Source organism: Crocodylus porosus, unplaced genomic scaffold (genome assembly GCF_001723895.1).
Source record: "Crocodylus porosus isolate Cpor-Errol unplaced genomic scaffold, CroPor_comp1, whole genome shotgun sequence".
Classification (NCBI taxonomy): domain Eukaryota; kingdom Metazoa; phylum Chordata; order Crocodylia; family Crocodylidae; genus Crocodylus; species Crocodylus porosus.
The window spans coordinates 3,196,236-3,213,799 of NW_017728924.1; the positions used below are offsets into that span (position 1 = coordinate 3,196,236).

The window sequence follows — 17,564 nt, forward strand, 5'->3', positions numbered from 1 at the left end:
TTTAACTCTTACTCTCAAACTGCTCACAGTCTGACAAACAAGTGCCAAGCCTGGATAAAGATTCGTGGTCAACAGAATAACCTGGAGGTGGAATAAGTTACAAGGTTGTTACCATTATTCCTTCTATTGTGCAGTATACGGAACCAGCCCTTCTGCAGTCTTACACAGCAAAAAAACCCACACACCTTCCCTGCTCCATGACATCAGTTAGAAAATGCAACAAGACAGCCTTAACAGTAAGGAGATTAATATAAAGAATCTATAATAACCTGCAATAAAACAACACCCATAGTTGCAGTTCCTGTTTGTAAATGGCTGCTTCTCACATTTGGGATTCATTCTTAGTAAGTGTTTGCGTTTAGCCACATTTTCCAGAACAGTTCAGACAAATGCAGCGCTTAGTAGGCTATTGCACACTCTGTATATCTGTGCAGATTGAAAGGCTGGATTCTTCAATGCTCTCTCGCCAGCTCCCACTGAAATTGGTTGACCTAGATTCCAGTTTGGCAACATATTTAAAACGGGGGCCAAGTTAAGGTACTAGGATCAAGGTCTTGCTGCAACTAAAATCAAATTATTTCAGACAAAAACCATACAGACAGCCTGCCATGAAGTCTTGTGTTGGGGGGCACACTCTTGTAACATGGTAACATTGGAAATAAGTAGAAAAATGTTCAAGTGCTCAGACACAAATATGAAAAAAAAATGATAGAAGCAGTAGCTTGTGTATTCCTAGAATCATTTTTTTCTTTAGTCATACATACAGGGTAGGACATTGTAAATAAATAGAGCAGCTCACTTTCTGTTCAGAGAATGTACACATAAATAATTGCAATATACATTTGAAAACCAAAAAAGACATCATAGTGCAAAAATAAATTATCCAACAGAAGTTGTGAACATTATTATACATAATGCTATATAAAACCTGAACCATTTGGAATAAAAGACTTTGCAGTTCACTGAAATAATGCATTAACATTATTATTTCTGCTTCACATTAAACTGCACAGATTTTGTTTATCTACTACAAAACACTCTTAAACTTTTGAAAGGTTTATGGCAAACAAGATCACTTTTTGTTCTGCTATATAACATTTATGTTATTAATTTAGCAGTACAATAATTGAATAATCTCAAGAAAGTTAAGAGTTCAAAATGGAAACTAGCGAAGCATCCATAAGTATCCTTTGCTCTTTATATTTTATTTCCTTTGAAATTCAGGCATGAAAATTTATCCTGCTTTGACAGGTCAATCTGTAAGACATTATTGCAGTTAGATGTAGATACAAGAAACACTCCACAGTCAAGTCAAGTATTGCAAGAGGTTTCGCAGCTCTCTTGGCATCACCGTGATCTCGTACGAGACATGAACATAAGGACACGTTTGATGCCATTCAAGCGGTCTTTTAGGGATTTCATGGCAAGGAATGGAAGCTGAGCTCTGTTCTCAAGTGGAAGGACAGCAAGGACCCACCAGCACCAGGCAGGGCCATTGGGGTTAGCCTGCAACAGAAAAACGAAAAGCACAAATGATGATGCAGGAACTGAGATGTTCTCACAGACTTAAAATACTGTCAATAGAAACCATGCTGTTCCATAGCCAGGTATCCTCTCCCACCTGCCCAAATGCCAAGCCTAATAGCTTCTGGGTATGAGATGGCTCGAAATGCAAGCCAAGATCCACCCTCCAATTTTCTTCTAATACTGGGGTGTTTTAAAATCAGACCTTTTTCTGTTTCTAGTGATACATCTGTAGATAAGGTCTTTAACTTAATGCATGTCTTTATAGGCTTACGTCTTTATATTTAACTTCTGCTAGAAGTGGGAGTTCACAGCCCTTCTCCTCCAGCACTTTGTAGCTGTTTAACAGTAGCTTCAGTTTTTTTTTCCCCCTGTCCAATTCCTACTGTCCACCTGACTCTAGGACAGATTCAGCCAGGTGCTAAGTAGGTGCCATTCCACCAAATCCAAAAGGGATTATTTTGTTCCTTTACATTCGTATTTCTCAGGAAGTTCAGAGGATTATTAAAATATGAATACCAACTTGCTCAGCATTACTATAGCAGTGATTGATAGCAGCACAATTCTGAGGTACAGCACTTTATACAAGATAAGTGAAGAAGGTCTGGATAGCCAAAGAATGAGAAAATTCTTCTCTGTTTATTATGGTGTGTGATAGTTATCGAACATGTAATTATTTCTGACTAAGCACAAAGTCATGCACCTGTGGATCAGGATCCTTAGCTGGCATTGGACCAAAATGACTGAGTATTCGACTCTTGAGTGCTTGCTTGAGCGAGTTAAACCACGTGTGTGCCTGCTCGTACACAGAATCATGTAAAACAAGTAATTCAGCATACTCCTGTCCTTGCACCTGAAATTGGCAGAGAAGGGGGAGCTGGAATTAATTCAATTGGGCTTTTCAAAGAAAGTGCTGCATACATTGTTAATTCTTTTGAGATTTCTCAGGGAATCCTGAAAGTTCATTCTTTATGAGCAGTCCCCAGCCCACTTACTTCAGGTTTTTCTTATATTCTAAAATAAATCCCTTTGCAGATTCAATGTTTACCAGGTTAGTAAATCCAGTCACTGTTTACTAGAGTTATAGATTGAAATCTAATGCACAGGTCCCAAGTTCTTTACATTGGAATCTTTCTTTAAACAGTGCTTTGGGATAGATGCCGTCTTCCTTTTTCTTTTGGGGGGGGGGGGCGGTGAGGAAGAATAGTGTAGGTTTGTACAGCACCTAGGACACTTGAGGAAGCTATACTATCTTTTAAATTCAGTGGGCTCCATGTCATACTTATTGTTTGAACTGAAGTGGTCATTGAGGCCACTGACAGATACGCAGGTCCTGCTCTACCTCTGTCTGTCCCCCACCAGCTCCAGTGCTGTCTGGAGAAAGGACATGGGGAGGGAGGAGGGCAAGGGGGAGCTGCAGGTTGGAGTTTTCCCAGCCTGAACTGAAGGAGAGGGGGCAGGATGGGACCTCCAATCCACGTCCCCCCATCCTCAGCTCAGCCCATAGCTCACTCCCCCCCTCCCTTCCTGCAGACAGTATAGTGAGGGGGGGTTGCAGCCCAGCCCTGATCTCACTGACAAACTGACCCTAGGGAGCAGAAGTTCCCTAAACGCACTCTGCTTTGGAGCACCTTCATCTGAACCTTCATTAGATGAGGGTTGACTTGTTGCGCGATCAGCTATTTTTAAAGTGCTCTGCAGCCGTATCACTTCCGTCTCAGCATGGCTGTAGAGTGCTTTCAGGGGGCCGATCGCATAACAAATGTCACTTCTGCCAGCGCCCTCACTTCAGTGGAAGCAGGCCCGATCAGATCATTGTTATAAACACAGACCTAAAGCACCCTCCGGACGACGCCAAATACATACTGTGGTTTTGCTTGTCATCTGGCATGTACCGGGTTATTTTGTGCATGTTATGAAACAAAATATTCTGTCCTTGAAAGGGTTTCAGCCACAATTCCGCTGCTGTACTCACCTTTTGATCCTCAATGTACTCAATATCTGCTGTATTATATCCGTCACGCTGGCTGTGCTGTATCACCTTAAACCTTCTCTTGCCAATGCTGTCTACAACAGAGCGTCCATCAGCAAAGAATTCAACGCTTCTTATCTCCAGAATGCAGCCGTAATCTGCAAAGCTATTTAATCATAACGAGCAAGTAAATAAGCCTATTCTTTTCAGACTTAGTTCTGCATCTCTACTGTACAGCCACTTCATCGTATAAAGGCCTTGCTAGTGTCAGTTCACTGTTTTTACATTACTCTTTATTACTTTACCTCACATTATATATACACAACACTTGTTTTTAAAACTACATCTTCAGGAATATTCAAGCAATTGACCAGATGAACATTTCTCACCTTGTATTTTAGAACACATTATTCCTTGTACAATCGCATTTCTAACGTAACTACAAACGGTACTGCTTCAGCTGCTCTGGATGGACAACTCGCTTCTTATTCAAGTTCCGCAATTTAGGTGCATACATTCAGCAGGAGTCTAGAGCCTGTACAGTTAATTACAATAAGGACTACGGAAGCTAAATTTACTAAGTCATAGTAAACTTCACTTTGTATCAAGCAGGCAATGCAGACTCTGATGGAACAGGCAAGTCATCAAAATAGATGCGGGGGGGGAGGGGGCTGCTGCAAAGGAGTGTGTATAAGATGGGCAGCTTTGAGTACTTGCTGTAAAAAGGCATAGCATAGATGCTCAGCCAATTCAGTATGGAGCCAATATATCTATTTAGCAGACATTTTATTTTGAGAGTAGATGTATAAATCTGACTTGATAATGACACTTTGTTTTCAGCGTAAAAAATCCTTATCAATCCAGTTCAGTTGCTGGTATCAAAAAACACCAACTAAAAACCATATAAAATTTTAACAAAAAGAAACTTTCATGCACTGCCCAGTAAAAAAAAGTCCGGAAGGTACTTTCCCATAGTATCAGAGTCCAATAGCTGACTAAATTTCAAAAGACAGAATTAAACACTTAAAATGAATAATTTTGACAGTTACATTGGACAGGATAACAGATATTAAATCTTCATGCTTCAGAAAAAGCCAGTTCACTATTAACTGATGGGTTTGAGAAACTTTGCCCATTGGCAGATTATTCTATAATTGTTCCTATGTTTTAAGTTTCACATTCCTCTGAAATGGCTGATCAGAGGGGCTGTCGATAGAAACGGACTACTGCATCTAGTGGAGAGGGGCAGTTTCCCACCGGCAGGACATTCTGCTCACTCACCCCTTGACAGGATCCCCGATGCACATGCCAAACTGTTTGGTGCCAGTTTCCATGCACCTTCGAATCATCAGTCTATAACAGGGCTCAAAGATGTGCAGAGGGCATGGAACGGTAGGATAGGCCATTGTGCAGACAAATATAGGAACATTCTTATTTAAACTGTAATAGAGGGAAGAAACAGGACCCTGTTATATTAGTATAGCATGAACCAGTTTCTAAAAACAGAGAAGTACAATGTACAGACCTAATTTATTCAATACCAGGATTGCTTAAGTTACATTAACTGGCTTTGGGGCGAGAATTTAGAAAGAAACAAAAAAACCAAACAAAAAACCAAGCCTCAAAAGGAAATCAAGATTTCTACTCTATATAAAGGCTATTAACTATTTTGCTTAGTTTTCTACTTGGCCTGATATATTGGACATTGATATTGCGCTGTAACTTGTGGAATTATGATTTGTGTGGAAAGGGTATATTTAAAGTTACTCTTTCCTGCTTTGTAGGAAGGAGTCTTATACCTATAGCTTGTATTTTCCTTAAGACGCCCCCTACCCTACACACAGGTTCCCAATTCACATGTTCCAATGAGTCTCTTGTGCAAAATTTCATTTCTACCCAACTCAACCTTCTGATCTGCATCAAAAAAGTCAACAGAAGAAGTCAGTGTCACTACAACACACTGAGAATTATGGCCTTAAGTTTCCTCTGGTTTTCAATTATCACTTGCAGCCAACTGGAGGGTTTAGACACCCTGCTGCCAAATACACAGTAGGTTTAAACTTTCTGAACTGCCCTCTGAATAAAGGGAAACAGAGTAAGATCCTTCATGATCCCTTATGGCACGTTCCATGGCAATGGGAACTATTCAATAGCTAGCAAAACTCATGTCAAAGGCTTGCATTTAAATGAAATGCTTACATACTTGGAAAGCTCTGCAATTTCCTCTTCATAAACTTTTCTTCTTTCAGTGAGTTCCTCTGGAAGATACTTAGCGATCAACTCCTCCATCAGTACTGTCTTACAGTATTTCCTCATAGCCAAACACTACAACAAGGAGTCACAATTAAGCAATTATCAGACAATGTCCAGCAATGGCTGCAGTACTAAATTTGATTGACCCATGCCCAGTGTAGTTGTCTGTGAACAGCATGTGTCACCTCTATTATAGATTAGAGTCACTAAGCCATTTCCTCCTTGTGACGTCCTTTAAACCCCCAGTGACCTTCCTGTACATCTAATGGGCATTTAAACACATGCAAATCACCGCAGTGCTGGGTGCTTTGAAAAGCGCCTGGCACTGCAACACTTAATTGTATAGGTGGCGAAATGCATGCCAGTGCTGAGGAAGTGGCGGTGGCGCACGCTTAGTAAGTCTATCCCACCTCATCTGTTCTTTTCAATTTATACCAATTACATCTGTATGTTGTTACCTCAGAAAGGCCTTCTTTGCACAGGGGGCATTTTGGGTTGTGATCTAGGCATCTTTCAAGACATTTCAGGCAGAAGGTATGTCCACAGGGCGTGGTGACAGGTTCATAGAAAAGCCTGGAACCGAACAACCAAAAACAAAAGACAACAATATCGTGTAACAAAAATAAGAGAAAAGGCTGTCACAAAACAGCTTCTTTTCAGAGAAAGTCAGTAGTTACGGTTTTCTGCACTGCTGGGGGACATTTGTTCCTTGCTTATCGTTTTCTCCCCACCTTGAATTTTGAATGTAGTTAACTAGGGAGCTCCCTGTTGCCTGGCTAGTGTGGAAGCGGGTGGCTGAAATCCTGGCTTTGCTGAAGTCGGTGGAAAATTCGACACTTATATCAGCGAGCCCAGAATTTCAGTTTTTGTCTCGAGGGTGAGGAGAGTCAGCAGAAGATAGGACCTTCAAAGGAAGAATTAAACATAAAGGCCCCAATTCTGAAAACCATTATTCGTTCAGTCGGCAGCAAGATTAGCTTTACATACCCGACCAAACACAGAACAAGACTGTTTGTACTGCTAGGACATACAATTTAATAAAATAAAAAATGTCATTGCTAAATCTAATATTGGGAAATTTAATTCGGTTTGAATACAGAGCTTTTACCTTTGAATGCCCCTCAAATATAAATACCCAATAGATTCATCTCCCTTCAAAACAATACTATGCGTGTAGGCCCCTGTTTTTAAAAGCTATTTAGGATCTTAACTCCCATCCATTTCATTGTAATTTTATTTTCATATTAATTGCCTCTCTTTTTGGCTAAATTTATGTTATATATTCTAAAGAGATCCTTTGCAGGTAACAAGCATCCAAATGTGAAAAATATGAAGAAATGTTACAAAGATTTCTCTCGTTTGTATATCAATAACTTCTCAAACTAAAAAGGGAGATATTTCCAAACCTTTCCCTTTGATTTAAAAGTTAAATAGGAAAAGCAAAACAAACCAAAAACCACTCTAAATATTATATCCTAACAAGCGATTCAGTTGGACAAAAAAATAATTCAATTGATATAGTGAAGTCACTTCTTAAACCACAATAATTGTTTTCTTTTCCCACAGAGATAAACCTGGTTGCTACTGTGTGTGTGGAAGCTATATTCATAACTTTAAGCTTATTAATTGCTTCCTCACACAAAGTAAGTTTAAGCAAATAATTAGCTCAACAAAAATGATCATAAGCAGTTCATCACCTCTCATTAGCTGCTATATAGATACTGACATTTAACAGGGAAGCATATGAAAAAGTATCCAAAAGGCCACAGCAATCTTGTTGCTAGTCAGTTATATAATCCAAATCTCCTCTAGGTCAATTTTTTAACAAATACCCATTTCTTTTAAATACTTAAAATACCAAATTCTAAAATACCTTCCAGTTAGTATGTCTGCATATTTAAATATCTTAGTTATGTACTTGGACCAACCTAGCTTCACACGACGGCACAGAACAGGAAAATGCTTGTCAGATACACCGTCCTGATCCAGTTCTTACAGCAGCTAATGGGAGTGGAGTTTTGCTGTCAGAGCCGTATTGAACTGCACAAACCAGAGGTAGGTATATCATATGGAAAGGCTTATGAATACAGCAACAACCAAATGCTTACTCCTTCACAAGAGACTCCGTTACTTTTGCCTCTGCTTTTTGTATGCCACTGAATTGGATACGACACCTTTGCTACTTGGGCAAATTAAATAGGCTAATAACAGCTCCTGCAGTTAACTGATTAATAGGTCAGTAGGTTAGTAGGCATTTAATCCAAGGTATCACAATTGCCAAATCTTAGATAAGGTATATCTGAGTTGCACAACACATAATAACTATTGCAACCAACATGCATTAGTAGCACTGGGAAGAAAAAGGCCCTGCAACAGGTTCCTTTTTGACACAGGTTTTTATATTCAAGTCATCTTAATGCTCAGGAGTAATGATTCAGGCTATTTTTTGGTTTAACAGGGAATACAAATAAGCAGGACTAATTCATTCTACTAAATACGTCTGAAAATGAGTTTGTAGAAAACCTCACAGTTTTATTTATATGGGGAACTGGGGGGGGTTTGAAGGAGTGCAAGTGTTTTCTTGGCAGCAGTAAAGGTTTTGGAGCACATGACTTAGGCTACAACCTAGACTTCTGATCATCCTTTTGCTTTTAACAGTTTGTTCCAAGCAGAAAATCAACAGTTTCACCACATCTTTTTTAAGGCTATTTCAATTTGTTTTGAAACAGTTTTAAGCATTGACAACTACCTTTTCAAACAAGAAAACCCAACCCTAAATCCAGATTTTTTTTTGAGGCCAGGGTGTTCCCACCTCGGCAAAACGAGCCAATCAACCACTGACTAGAGAGCTTTGTTTGCCTGGAAGACCTGAATATTGCTGTTGCTACACTACACTAATTTACGTGCAAACTAAGTATTTATATAGACATTTACTTGTCAAATATTTCTGTTAGTGGGGGGAAAAAAAAAAATCTCACGTGGCTTAATTTACACTAACTGCCAAGAATGAGTGGTGGACTTGTGTAATACGTGGGGGGGAGTCTGTGCATCTGGTAAAAGGAAATCTTTCAGTCATGTTCCACAATGCATTTAAACCCAACAAACTTGGATGTCCTTTGCCAAGCGCATATTATTTCTTAACCTGGGATACATCAGAAGATCCCTATCCACAAACTCTTCAGAACCAAATAATTAGAAACGCGCATGGTATGGGACACAACGTTATACAGAAAGCCCTAGTTTCCAAACCAGAAAAACAAATAGCCAAGTAAATTAGACAATGTTTGTAGATCATATCAGTGGAAAAGATATAGCTTTAAACATATCCATGAGAAAATAATGGCTACCTCATGCACAAAGAGCAGTCCAGGTCAGATGGATCCACAAATTCAAATGAAATGTGGTGCCCAGCATTAGATCCCTTGGCATCTATTGTGCCTATTATATAGTTGTGAAAAAAAAATTGTATTAGAATACATAACCAGACAGTGGGGGGAACCGCGTAGCATTTCAGAGACAATGCTTTATTATGTGTTTGCAAATACATCTGATTTTTAACTGTACTGTGATCAAGGACTGCATTTATTTATAAGCAGTTTTTGAAATGTTAGAATCATGAAATGGAATTTGCTGCACAAGTTAATCTTGGCATAAGTGGGCCTGACTCCATTAGCCTCAGTGGAATTTGGTCCTGTGTTGACAGAGTGCGGCTACAACCCCACACTCAGCGTTGGAAGCATGCAAAAGGGCCAGATGTTCCTGTTAAATCAATCCAAGTCCATTGAACAGCAGGAGAATCAGACCAAGGGTTTCCATGATCTTGGTGATGTTAGGAAAAAAAATGTAATTCCAGCATCTGTGCCTTGCAAATACAGCAAGTCAGGCATTTTAAAACTTGATTTTATTACTGTTATCAACCATATACGGCACTGGTAGTTGTCACGGGACTCACCGCTCAGCTGGTAAACAAAGGCTTGGCCTAATCTTTTTTGTCCCTCTCTAGATTTATTAGTGTAATTATTTTTACAGGGGGGAACAGGAATAGGGAAGAGATGAAAACTGAAGTCCAAGATTGGAGCTGTCTAGTCAGGCAAAACTCCCATCAACTTCATGAAAACAGGAGTAGGCCCTCACTGAACGAAACAGGTTACCTTTCTTTGTGCGCTTGCAGAGCACCTCAGCACTTCTCATGTCTTCAGAGCAGCACTTCCTTTTCAAAAGGTTGCATTTCTCAGAAATGAGAAAGGCAGACTCCGGGACGGACGCATGTGTGTTCTCAGCTTCTGAGCAGTCTCTTTTAATCTCCGTCACTTGCACTGATTTTCTCAAACTAGTCACATTTTGCTCCTCGTGAGCAGGAAAACTCTTTTTGTGTTCCACATTTACCTGGATGAAAGAGAGGATCATACATCAGGAGCACAACTCCCCTACATTTTCATTCTGCAGACAACTTTGCAAGAGAAGACTCTCTTCACAGACCCACTTTCCTGCCCAGCTCCCAAAACGTTTTCCATGTTGTGGACCACCAGGAAAGGCTCCACAAACCAGTGGCTCACAGATTGAGAACTGTTGCATCAGGGCCTTCATTTCAATTGATATCCCTTTCCCACCAGAGCAGTCTTCCCCTTCTATCAAAAGCTGATAACATTCATGGTAACATTTCTTTGGTTTTATAACTTGACCATAAAACTTGAGTCATGCAGAATTTTATTGAAGACTCAGCCTGTTAGTCATTATTACCTAACCTATGGAAAAATCCATCTGGCTGATTTTAGGTTCAGATATTTCTGGTTTCAGAGACTAACACCGCATGACTTATTTTAAGGGAGAAGCATATGCACAGAACAACTAATACAAAAAAAAAAATGCACCTAAAAGTCTGCACAAATAGTTAAAATGGGTTCATGGCATATATGCTTTTTGGCCAGAACAAGTCATAAACCTAGTACTTTTTTCAGAGTACTTTTTAATCCTACTATTACCATATAATAGTCATGAGAAATAGCACCTAACCAACATCACCAACCATTTTTCATGTCAAATAAAGGGACCAATTTCCCAGGTGAATTTAAATGTATATGCTGGAGGTCAAGTTGTTAGGCACCAGAATGGTATGTGATACATGAGGGAGAAAAGGGGCCAATTACCCCCTTTTCTCCACAAATAACCAACCTCATGATGGGATGGCCATTTTAAAAGTTTCCCTTCAGAAAGACCAAAATGCCTCTGCAGGAGACCACCACTGATTAGGGGACTCTTCAACAAAATTACATTTTCCAGGGATTGGTAAAAAGTTATCCTACAGCTATGAAGGCGCGTACATTCTCAGAGTACCAGATATGGATGCTCTAAAGATAGTCTCGATGCAAACACTTGGGTTTAAGCATCTACAAGTATTAGCAAACTATGTCTCCAAATCAAACGTATGCAAAGCCCACATCCTTATAGTGGGCTGTACCATAGCCTCCAACTGGAATGAATTTGGAATCTAAATCTATACAGGAATACTACTGCTGGCCTATCACCATTATGGCCCAAGCCAAACCTCCTTACATCAGAAGCTCTCAAAGGTTGGAGATATCTGTATTCCAAGTTTCATAATAGAGGTCCTTCTCTGTTATAAACATGGAAAACTGAGAACTTCTGTTAATCTTATCAACAGTTACGGCAATTATGACAAACTAGAAAAAAGTAGAGGGAGGGGACCCAGCCCATATAAGGATAAAACACTCTTTTTTGAATTCTAAGATGACCTTCCTTTTTAGGCATCATTTAAATGAACCCATTAAATAGCAGCTTGCTGCATCTTGCATTTTTCATTCCTAAAGCTGTTCAGCTTGTTGCTAACACGTGTTCTGAATCTCAGCACAAACAAATCTGAGAAAATACATTATTCATTCTTCCAGATTTTTTTTTGGGGGAGGGGGAGGGAAAGACTCTCCGAACTGTACATAAACACACAGCAAAAGTAAGAACTACACATCAGAGTTTAGCTTTACCTTGAGCAACCTTTGTAGATTATGGCTGGTGCCTCCAGATCCCACTGAATTTAGAAGGCTCCCCTTTAATCTAGAGTGAGGTAACAACAGCTGCAGGATATCGGGTAAGTGCTCCTGAGCATTTCCCGGGATGGGTGAAAATAAACTAAGTAGAAGCTGTGGTATAAAACAGAATACTTCACTACTTAGTTCTTCCCTTGCAATCTCTAAGGGAAAGGGTGGGGACTGTGGGGAAGGGAACAGCTGCAAGAAGCACCATTGATTTGCAAAAGCATTTAAGTAGTCCTGGCAAACAACTGAGTAGGTCTAGGATGGAAACAAAACAGACACACACATACAAGGTGGTGCAACGTAGGCTCAAAAAGCAGAGGCTTCATTTTCAGAATTAAATGTGCTGATGTGCCGTTAAGGGAATGGTGACATATTTATGAAAATCCACTAGTTCTGAAGTCTAGAGTTTTATTGAAACCTCACCCGCAGTTACTGCTAGAAGCATTTAAAAGGTTTCTTAAACAAGGGAATGCTGAGTGCCATAATTCCCATTCCCACTGGAGACACTGGAAGTTGAGGGCATTCCCACGGGTCCAGGCTTGATCAAATGCCTCTCACTATGCAAACGGGGATGTGTTCAGGGAGAAAGAATGGGAATACAGCAAAAAGTTGCAGATGAAAAACATTCAGGGCCTCTGCATGTCAATGCAAATGAATCTCCAACATCCAATAGCAAATTGTTGGCTGTTAGTGTAGTGCAACTTGCCAAATGACCACGGATATAAAATCTCAAGCAAGCAGAGTTAAAAAAAAAAAATCCCTGCATTTTAAAAGGCCACAACAGTCTCACCATGCCTCTGGTCTGATCCTGCAGCATTCATGTTTGAGAAGACAGCATACCATGTATTAGTAATAGTCTTCTGGAAGTCAAAAGAGATTCCTCATGTGAGTATGGGCTGCAGGATCAGACTCTCCCGAGAGTAATGTTAATGAAGGCCACCAATTACACTGAGCAGAAAAAAAAAAAAAAATCAGATCTGCAGTGGAAGGATTTGCTAAAAGCAGCTATGTCACTGTTATGCAAACAGCTTTGGAAGTAATCCAATAGATACTTGTATCATTGATATACTCTCCCTGTAAGCAGTTCTTCCCATAACAAAGAGCCTAGATTATCCTCAGGACCCTACTGCTGAGAAAGAAATAGCTTTCTTGGCAAAGGCTATTTTGACTGTGAATCTAAAAATGTATCAGTTTGTTACATCTTCCGGCTCTGACCCACAGGAAGCATCACCTCATCACTATGAGAGCCCTGCTTGATACAATGACAATGCATGAGACTGCATTTTAGGGAAGGAACCTGCTGACAGGCCAGGAAAACACAATAACTATTCCATCTAGAGTTGCACACAAAACATGGAAGAATAAGGCTGAAAAGTGTCAACTGTCTGGAGCCCACCGACCGTTATGGGCACTTATTCCAACAGTTTCACCCACAGCGTTTAGAAAATCCTTCTCATTACAGCGCTCATCCCAGAGCTTTTTTCTTTAGCCCAAATCCACCCAACCAAACGTGGGTTGGAAAAACTGGTGCAAGTTTGTATCAGGACAGTAAGGTGTGGGTTGGTTTTCACTGCAATGACCATTATTGCAGAAATTGATTGTAGGCACAGTACTGTAACAAAGATTACTTCCAACCAGGGCTAGCCAACTTCTTAGCAGCTGGGGGCCACACACCAGAGGCTGCCCCCACAGGGCCATGCCTTCCCCATCCACCTCCCCAGCTGCGAGTTCCCTTAGCACCACCTGGGCAGATGGCTTTCCCCCTGCTCCCTACATGGTGTGGCTGGGCAGGGCCCCCACCCTGGCTTCACAGGCTCCCCCAGCACTGCAGGCTGTCCTGCAGCCTGGAGAGAGAAGGGAGTGGGAGGCCAAAGAACCCAGCTGCAGTGGTGGCAGAGTGATGAGGGCAGCGGTGGTGGTGGCCAGGGGAAACAAGTGGGGGAGGGTGTAAAGATGAGCCCCTTGCAAGCTGCAGGTAGCCCGCAGGCCATCAGCTGGGCAGCTCTGCTTTAAGCAAGACAAAAACGGCAAGCACACAAAAGCGCACACACCACGGATGGAAGCCACGAGAGCTAACAAATGGAACAATTTCTAGAAGTCTTTAAAGTAGGATTAGCAATCTTGGCAGTATCCCTCTAAAGAAAAAACACAACAGACGCTCCCTTAGTTTTGTTTGCTACAGGAACAGGCTTATTTCAGATCTGCCGTATTGCCTATTTATCATTAGTTATTAGTAACCTCATAAGCAGTTTTTAAAATAACACTTGTCCTTTGTTTACTCTGTTTCCTCTCATGCTTTCTCCATGTGCTGATGCTCAGAGCCACATCAGTGGCTGTGGAAAGAGTGATGCTGCTCCCAAGTGGAGTTCTAACGGTGCTGCTCTTTATTTTTAGTCTATCAGTTGATACAATATTAACTAGATACTCCCTCCTCTTCTCCAGTCAACAGCACCCGTCTAGGGTGGGAAATGTGAATACAGGGAGTCTGGGAGTCTTCTTAGCTATACTAGCCCTCCACTGATTTTTAACATCTCTGTATTTCAAAGCTACAAATCAGACTTTCTACCCACTGGGGGTGGAGAGGCTCTCTTGCTATTGCCACTTAAGCTGTGCCTTAAGTACAGCAATGGACACAAAACAATTTGAACACACAGGAACAGCACTGCAGACCATGTTTTCTCCAAGCCATCTCTATGTAGTAACTTCTGCTTTCTTTTTTAAGAGCAAGCAATTATCAATATGATAAAGCAGTGAAGCTGCACAAGAACTCACCTTCTGAGCCTCTGACTTGGCTGTCTTGTTCCCAATATCCAGGGCAAGGCAGAAGAGAAACTCTCTTAAAGCTTCTTCTGTTTTTCCCAAGTTAGCTAATGCTTGTCCTTTCCTTAAGCGACCCTGAGAGAAAACAGGTCCACGATTCTAGTTTCTTTTCTCTTATCACATTTTTAAAGCCCATTTGATAAAAACCAACAGTTTAAAATGTGAAAAACCAAAACACTTTACTGTGCTGAAGTTTAAATAAAACTCGGCACAAAGCAGCATTAGAACAGTCTGGGTTACCAACATAGGGTCAGAGTTTGAGCTTCCAGCTAGAAACAACACAAACATTTTCCATATTTACTTCTCTTGAGAGAATATCACCTCCCTGCCTCCCACATACACGTTCAAGTTTACTTCACAGCATCTGGACCCAGTTGAAGGCTGGTACCCTGTCACTTTTCAGGACCCTCCTTTATCTGGGGAGAACACTTTAATCTGTTTCTCAATGCTGCCTTCTAGACTGGGGTGGGCAATTATTTAGGCTCAAGGGCCACAGAGTTTTGGTGAGCTGTCACAGGCCAGGTCAGCAACCGCCCCCGCACCAGTCCACAACCACTCACCAAAACTCCCTAAGTGGCTCTGCTCCATGCTCAGCCAGGTGCCTGCACTAGGGCTGCAGGTGGGTGCGAGCAGCATCCAGGAGCAAGATTGGTGGGACGCCTGTCCCTGCTCCCAGATGCAGCTCCCTGCCTGCCCATGGCCCCATCCCGTTTGCCTGGCCACATGCCCTGTCCGCATGGGAACCAAATGGTCTCCAGGGGGATCTTGGGATCACTGGACAGTGACAGCACAGGGCTGGATCCTGGAGCAGAGCCACACTCTGCTCACCCGTCCCCATTACCAGTGCCCAAATAGATTGTAGCTCTGTCTCAGGCCCTAGCCTCATGCTGTCACTGGCATGCGAACCCAGCCACACGTTCCTGTCCCGCTCCTGGGTACTGCCCCCTGCCCACCCAGAGCCCCCTCCCATCCACCTGACCCATGTAAATCCTGCCCCGATGGTGGGCATGGGGCAGATGGGCCAGGGCACCTGGGCAGTGGAGCTGGGTCCAGCAGCTGAAAGGAGCCACTGTGCTGGGGCTGCTGGGGTCACCATGCTGCCTCAGCCCCGCTATGTGCTCGGGGTGATGTTCCTGGCTGCATGCACAACCCAGGCTGCCCCCGTGCCTGGACCGAGCAGGACCCGCTTCAGGCTGGACAAAATCCCTCTGCAGGCTGGATTTTGCCCACCCCTGTTTTAGACAGCAAAAGGAAGCACAGTGCTTGACTTCTGGCATAACATGTAGATCTGACCTCCTCCAAGATCACAGGCAATTATGATTATTGGATCAGACTACACTAAGTGCATGCACTGCTCCTTACTTTAGCCTTTTCCTGACTCAGAGAACTCAGTCAAATCTCCATGGTGTGCTGGTCTACTGGTCTAGGGTCTTAGCAGTGTTGTAGCAGCTCTCTGGGTCAGCTCTTCCTTCCCATGGCACTCAGCAAGCCACTGGGATAGCCAAAGATTTCAGCTTTAAAACTCACCTTCAACCAATATGGCTGGAGCCTACATGCCATTTCTGCATCATGCAGTGCATCTTCGCAGGCTTTCAACGTAGAGTTGATCTGGGACCGGTTGCTATATAATAAGTAGTCATTTGGAGCTGTAACCAATACAAACATTGACCTGTTATAATGCCTGGAATAGCACATAGACCTGTTCTTTACAACCCTTTTTCTAAAATGATCAGGGAAAAAGCATTTGCATCAGAAGAGCAAGAATTATTTAAACAACCAAGAACTCAATCAGGCACAACAGCTCTCTCGGGTATTCTAGCCATAAGAGGTCCGATTTGAATTACATAAGTGATGGAAACACGGCAGAGAGAACATCCACAGCAGCTCGGAAACGTTACCCGCTTAGGCGGAGGATCAGATTTTGGTCAATTTCCATGAACAAAGATTAAAGATGACATAATTATAACGTTGCCATAGGGAAAGCAGGAATTTAAATTAACTCCCTTTACAAAGGGGTTAGGATCAAAGCTTTGAAAGCGACACATTGGGGTCTTTTGAACCTATCATCAGTCAAGGAAATTAAATGAGAACTACCAGGATCAATATTACCTCACCCCAGCCCTGCTATGGGATGCAATACCTGGTCCTAGATTAATGATCAAGTCTTTGAAGTGATCCTTCATCACAATGAGATGTTTACCTTCTTTTTAACCACCCAATTCCTGTTTTAAGGCCTAGATTCAGAGGAAGGGGGTACAAGTAATCAAGCAAAACTTCTGGCTGCACAATCCGGGTAGGGACCAGCACTGCGTGACTACAACTCCCGTGCAGTGTGGAGTGGCATCTTTCCCTGCTCCGCCAGGCGGGGAAACTCTCTCGCTCTGGTCCGTACCTAGCTGGGCCAAGCTCCGGGGCTGCGACCGGGAGGCAGGTCCCCCTCCCAGAGCAGGTCAGGGGGCTCAGCCGGGGGGACGGGACAGGAAACCCGAGCCACCCAGCCCGGGGTCCGGCCGCCTCCCCGGTTACACAACGGCGCGGAGGGGGAGGGGCCGCGCCGGGCCGGGCCGGCCGGCCCTTACACAACGCGCTGCTCCCCTGACCTACTTCCAGCGCTTACCCAAGCTGACGGCCTCGTTGTACTTGTGCAGCGCCGCCTGCGGCTTCCGCTCCCGGTACAGGACGTTGCCTTCGTGCCGCAGCTGCGACGCCCGCGCCTGGCCCGGGAACCACTTGGCCAGCAGGCTGCTGAGCAGCACGTTGACGCGCAGCGGCTGCCCGGCCCCGGCGCCGGCCTCGCCCTCGGCCCGGCACTGCACGCAGCGGCCCGCGGGCCCGGCGCGCTCCAGGCAGCGCTTGCAGAACGTGTGTCCGCACGGCAGCGACACGGGCTCGCACAGGAAGCCGTGGCACTTGCGGCACCTGAAGACGTCTCCGTGGCGCGGCTG

General features: G+C 43.0%; 1 protein-coding gene across 1 annotated transcript in view; it reads right to left on the minus strand.

Moving 5' to 3' along the window:
- Positions 1–709: 709 nt before the first annotated feature.
- LONRF3 (LON peptidase N-terminal domain and ring finger 3) overlaps positions 710–17,564 on the minus strand; it is a 21,197-nt gene continuing 4,342 nt past the window's right edge. Inside the window, exons 3-14 of the mRNA XM_019540449.1 lie at positions 17,237–17,561; positions 16,147–16,265; positions 14,572–14,694; positions 11,749–11,904; positions 9,901–10,135; positions 9,097–9,187; positions 6,208–6,322; positions 5,700–5,821; positions 4,778–4,936; positions 3,500–3,662; positions 2,228–2,377; positions 710–1,506 (exon numbers count right to left, since the gene is read on the minus strand). Of these exons, the coding sequence (XP_019395994.1) occupies positions 1,348–1,506; positions 2,228–2,377; positions 3,500–3,662; positions 4,778–4,936; positions 5,700–5,821; positions 6,208–6,322; positions 9,097–9,187; positions 9,901–10,135; positions 11,749–11,904; positions 14,572–14,694; positions 16,147–16,265; positions 17,237–17,561 (1,917 nt within the window). The 3' untranslated portion in view covers positions 710–1,347. The remainder of the gene's footprint in view (positions 1,507–2,227; positions 2,378–3,499; positions 3,663–4,777; positions 4,937–5,699; positions 5,822–6,207; positions 6,323–9,096; positions 9,188–9,900; positions 10,136–11,748; positions 11,905–14,571; positions 14,695–16,146; positions 16,266–17,236; positions 17,562–17,564) is intronic.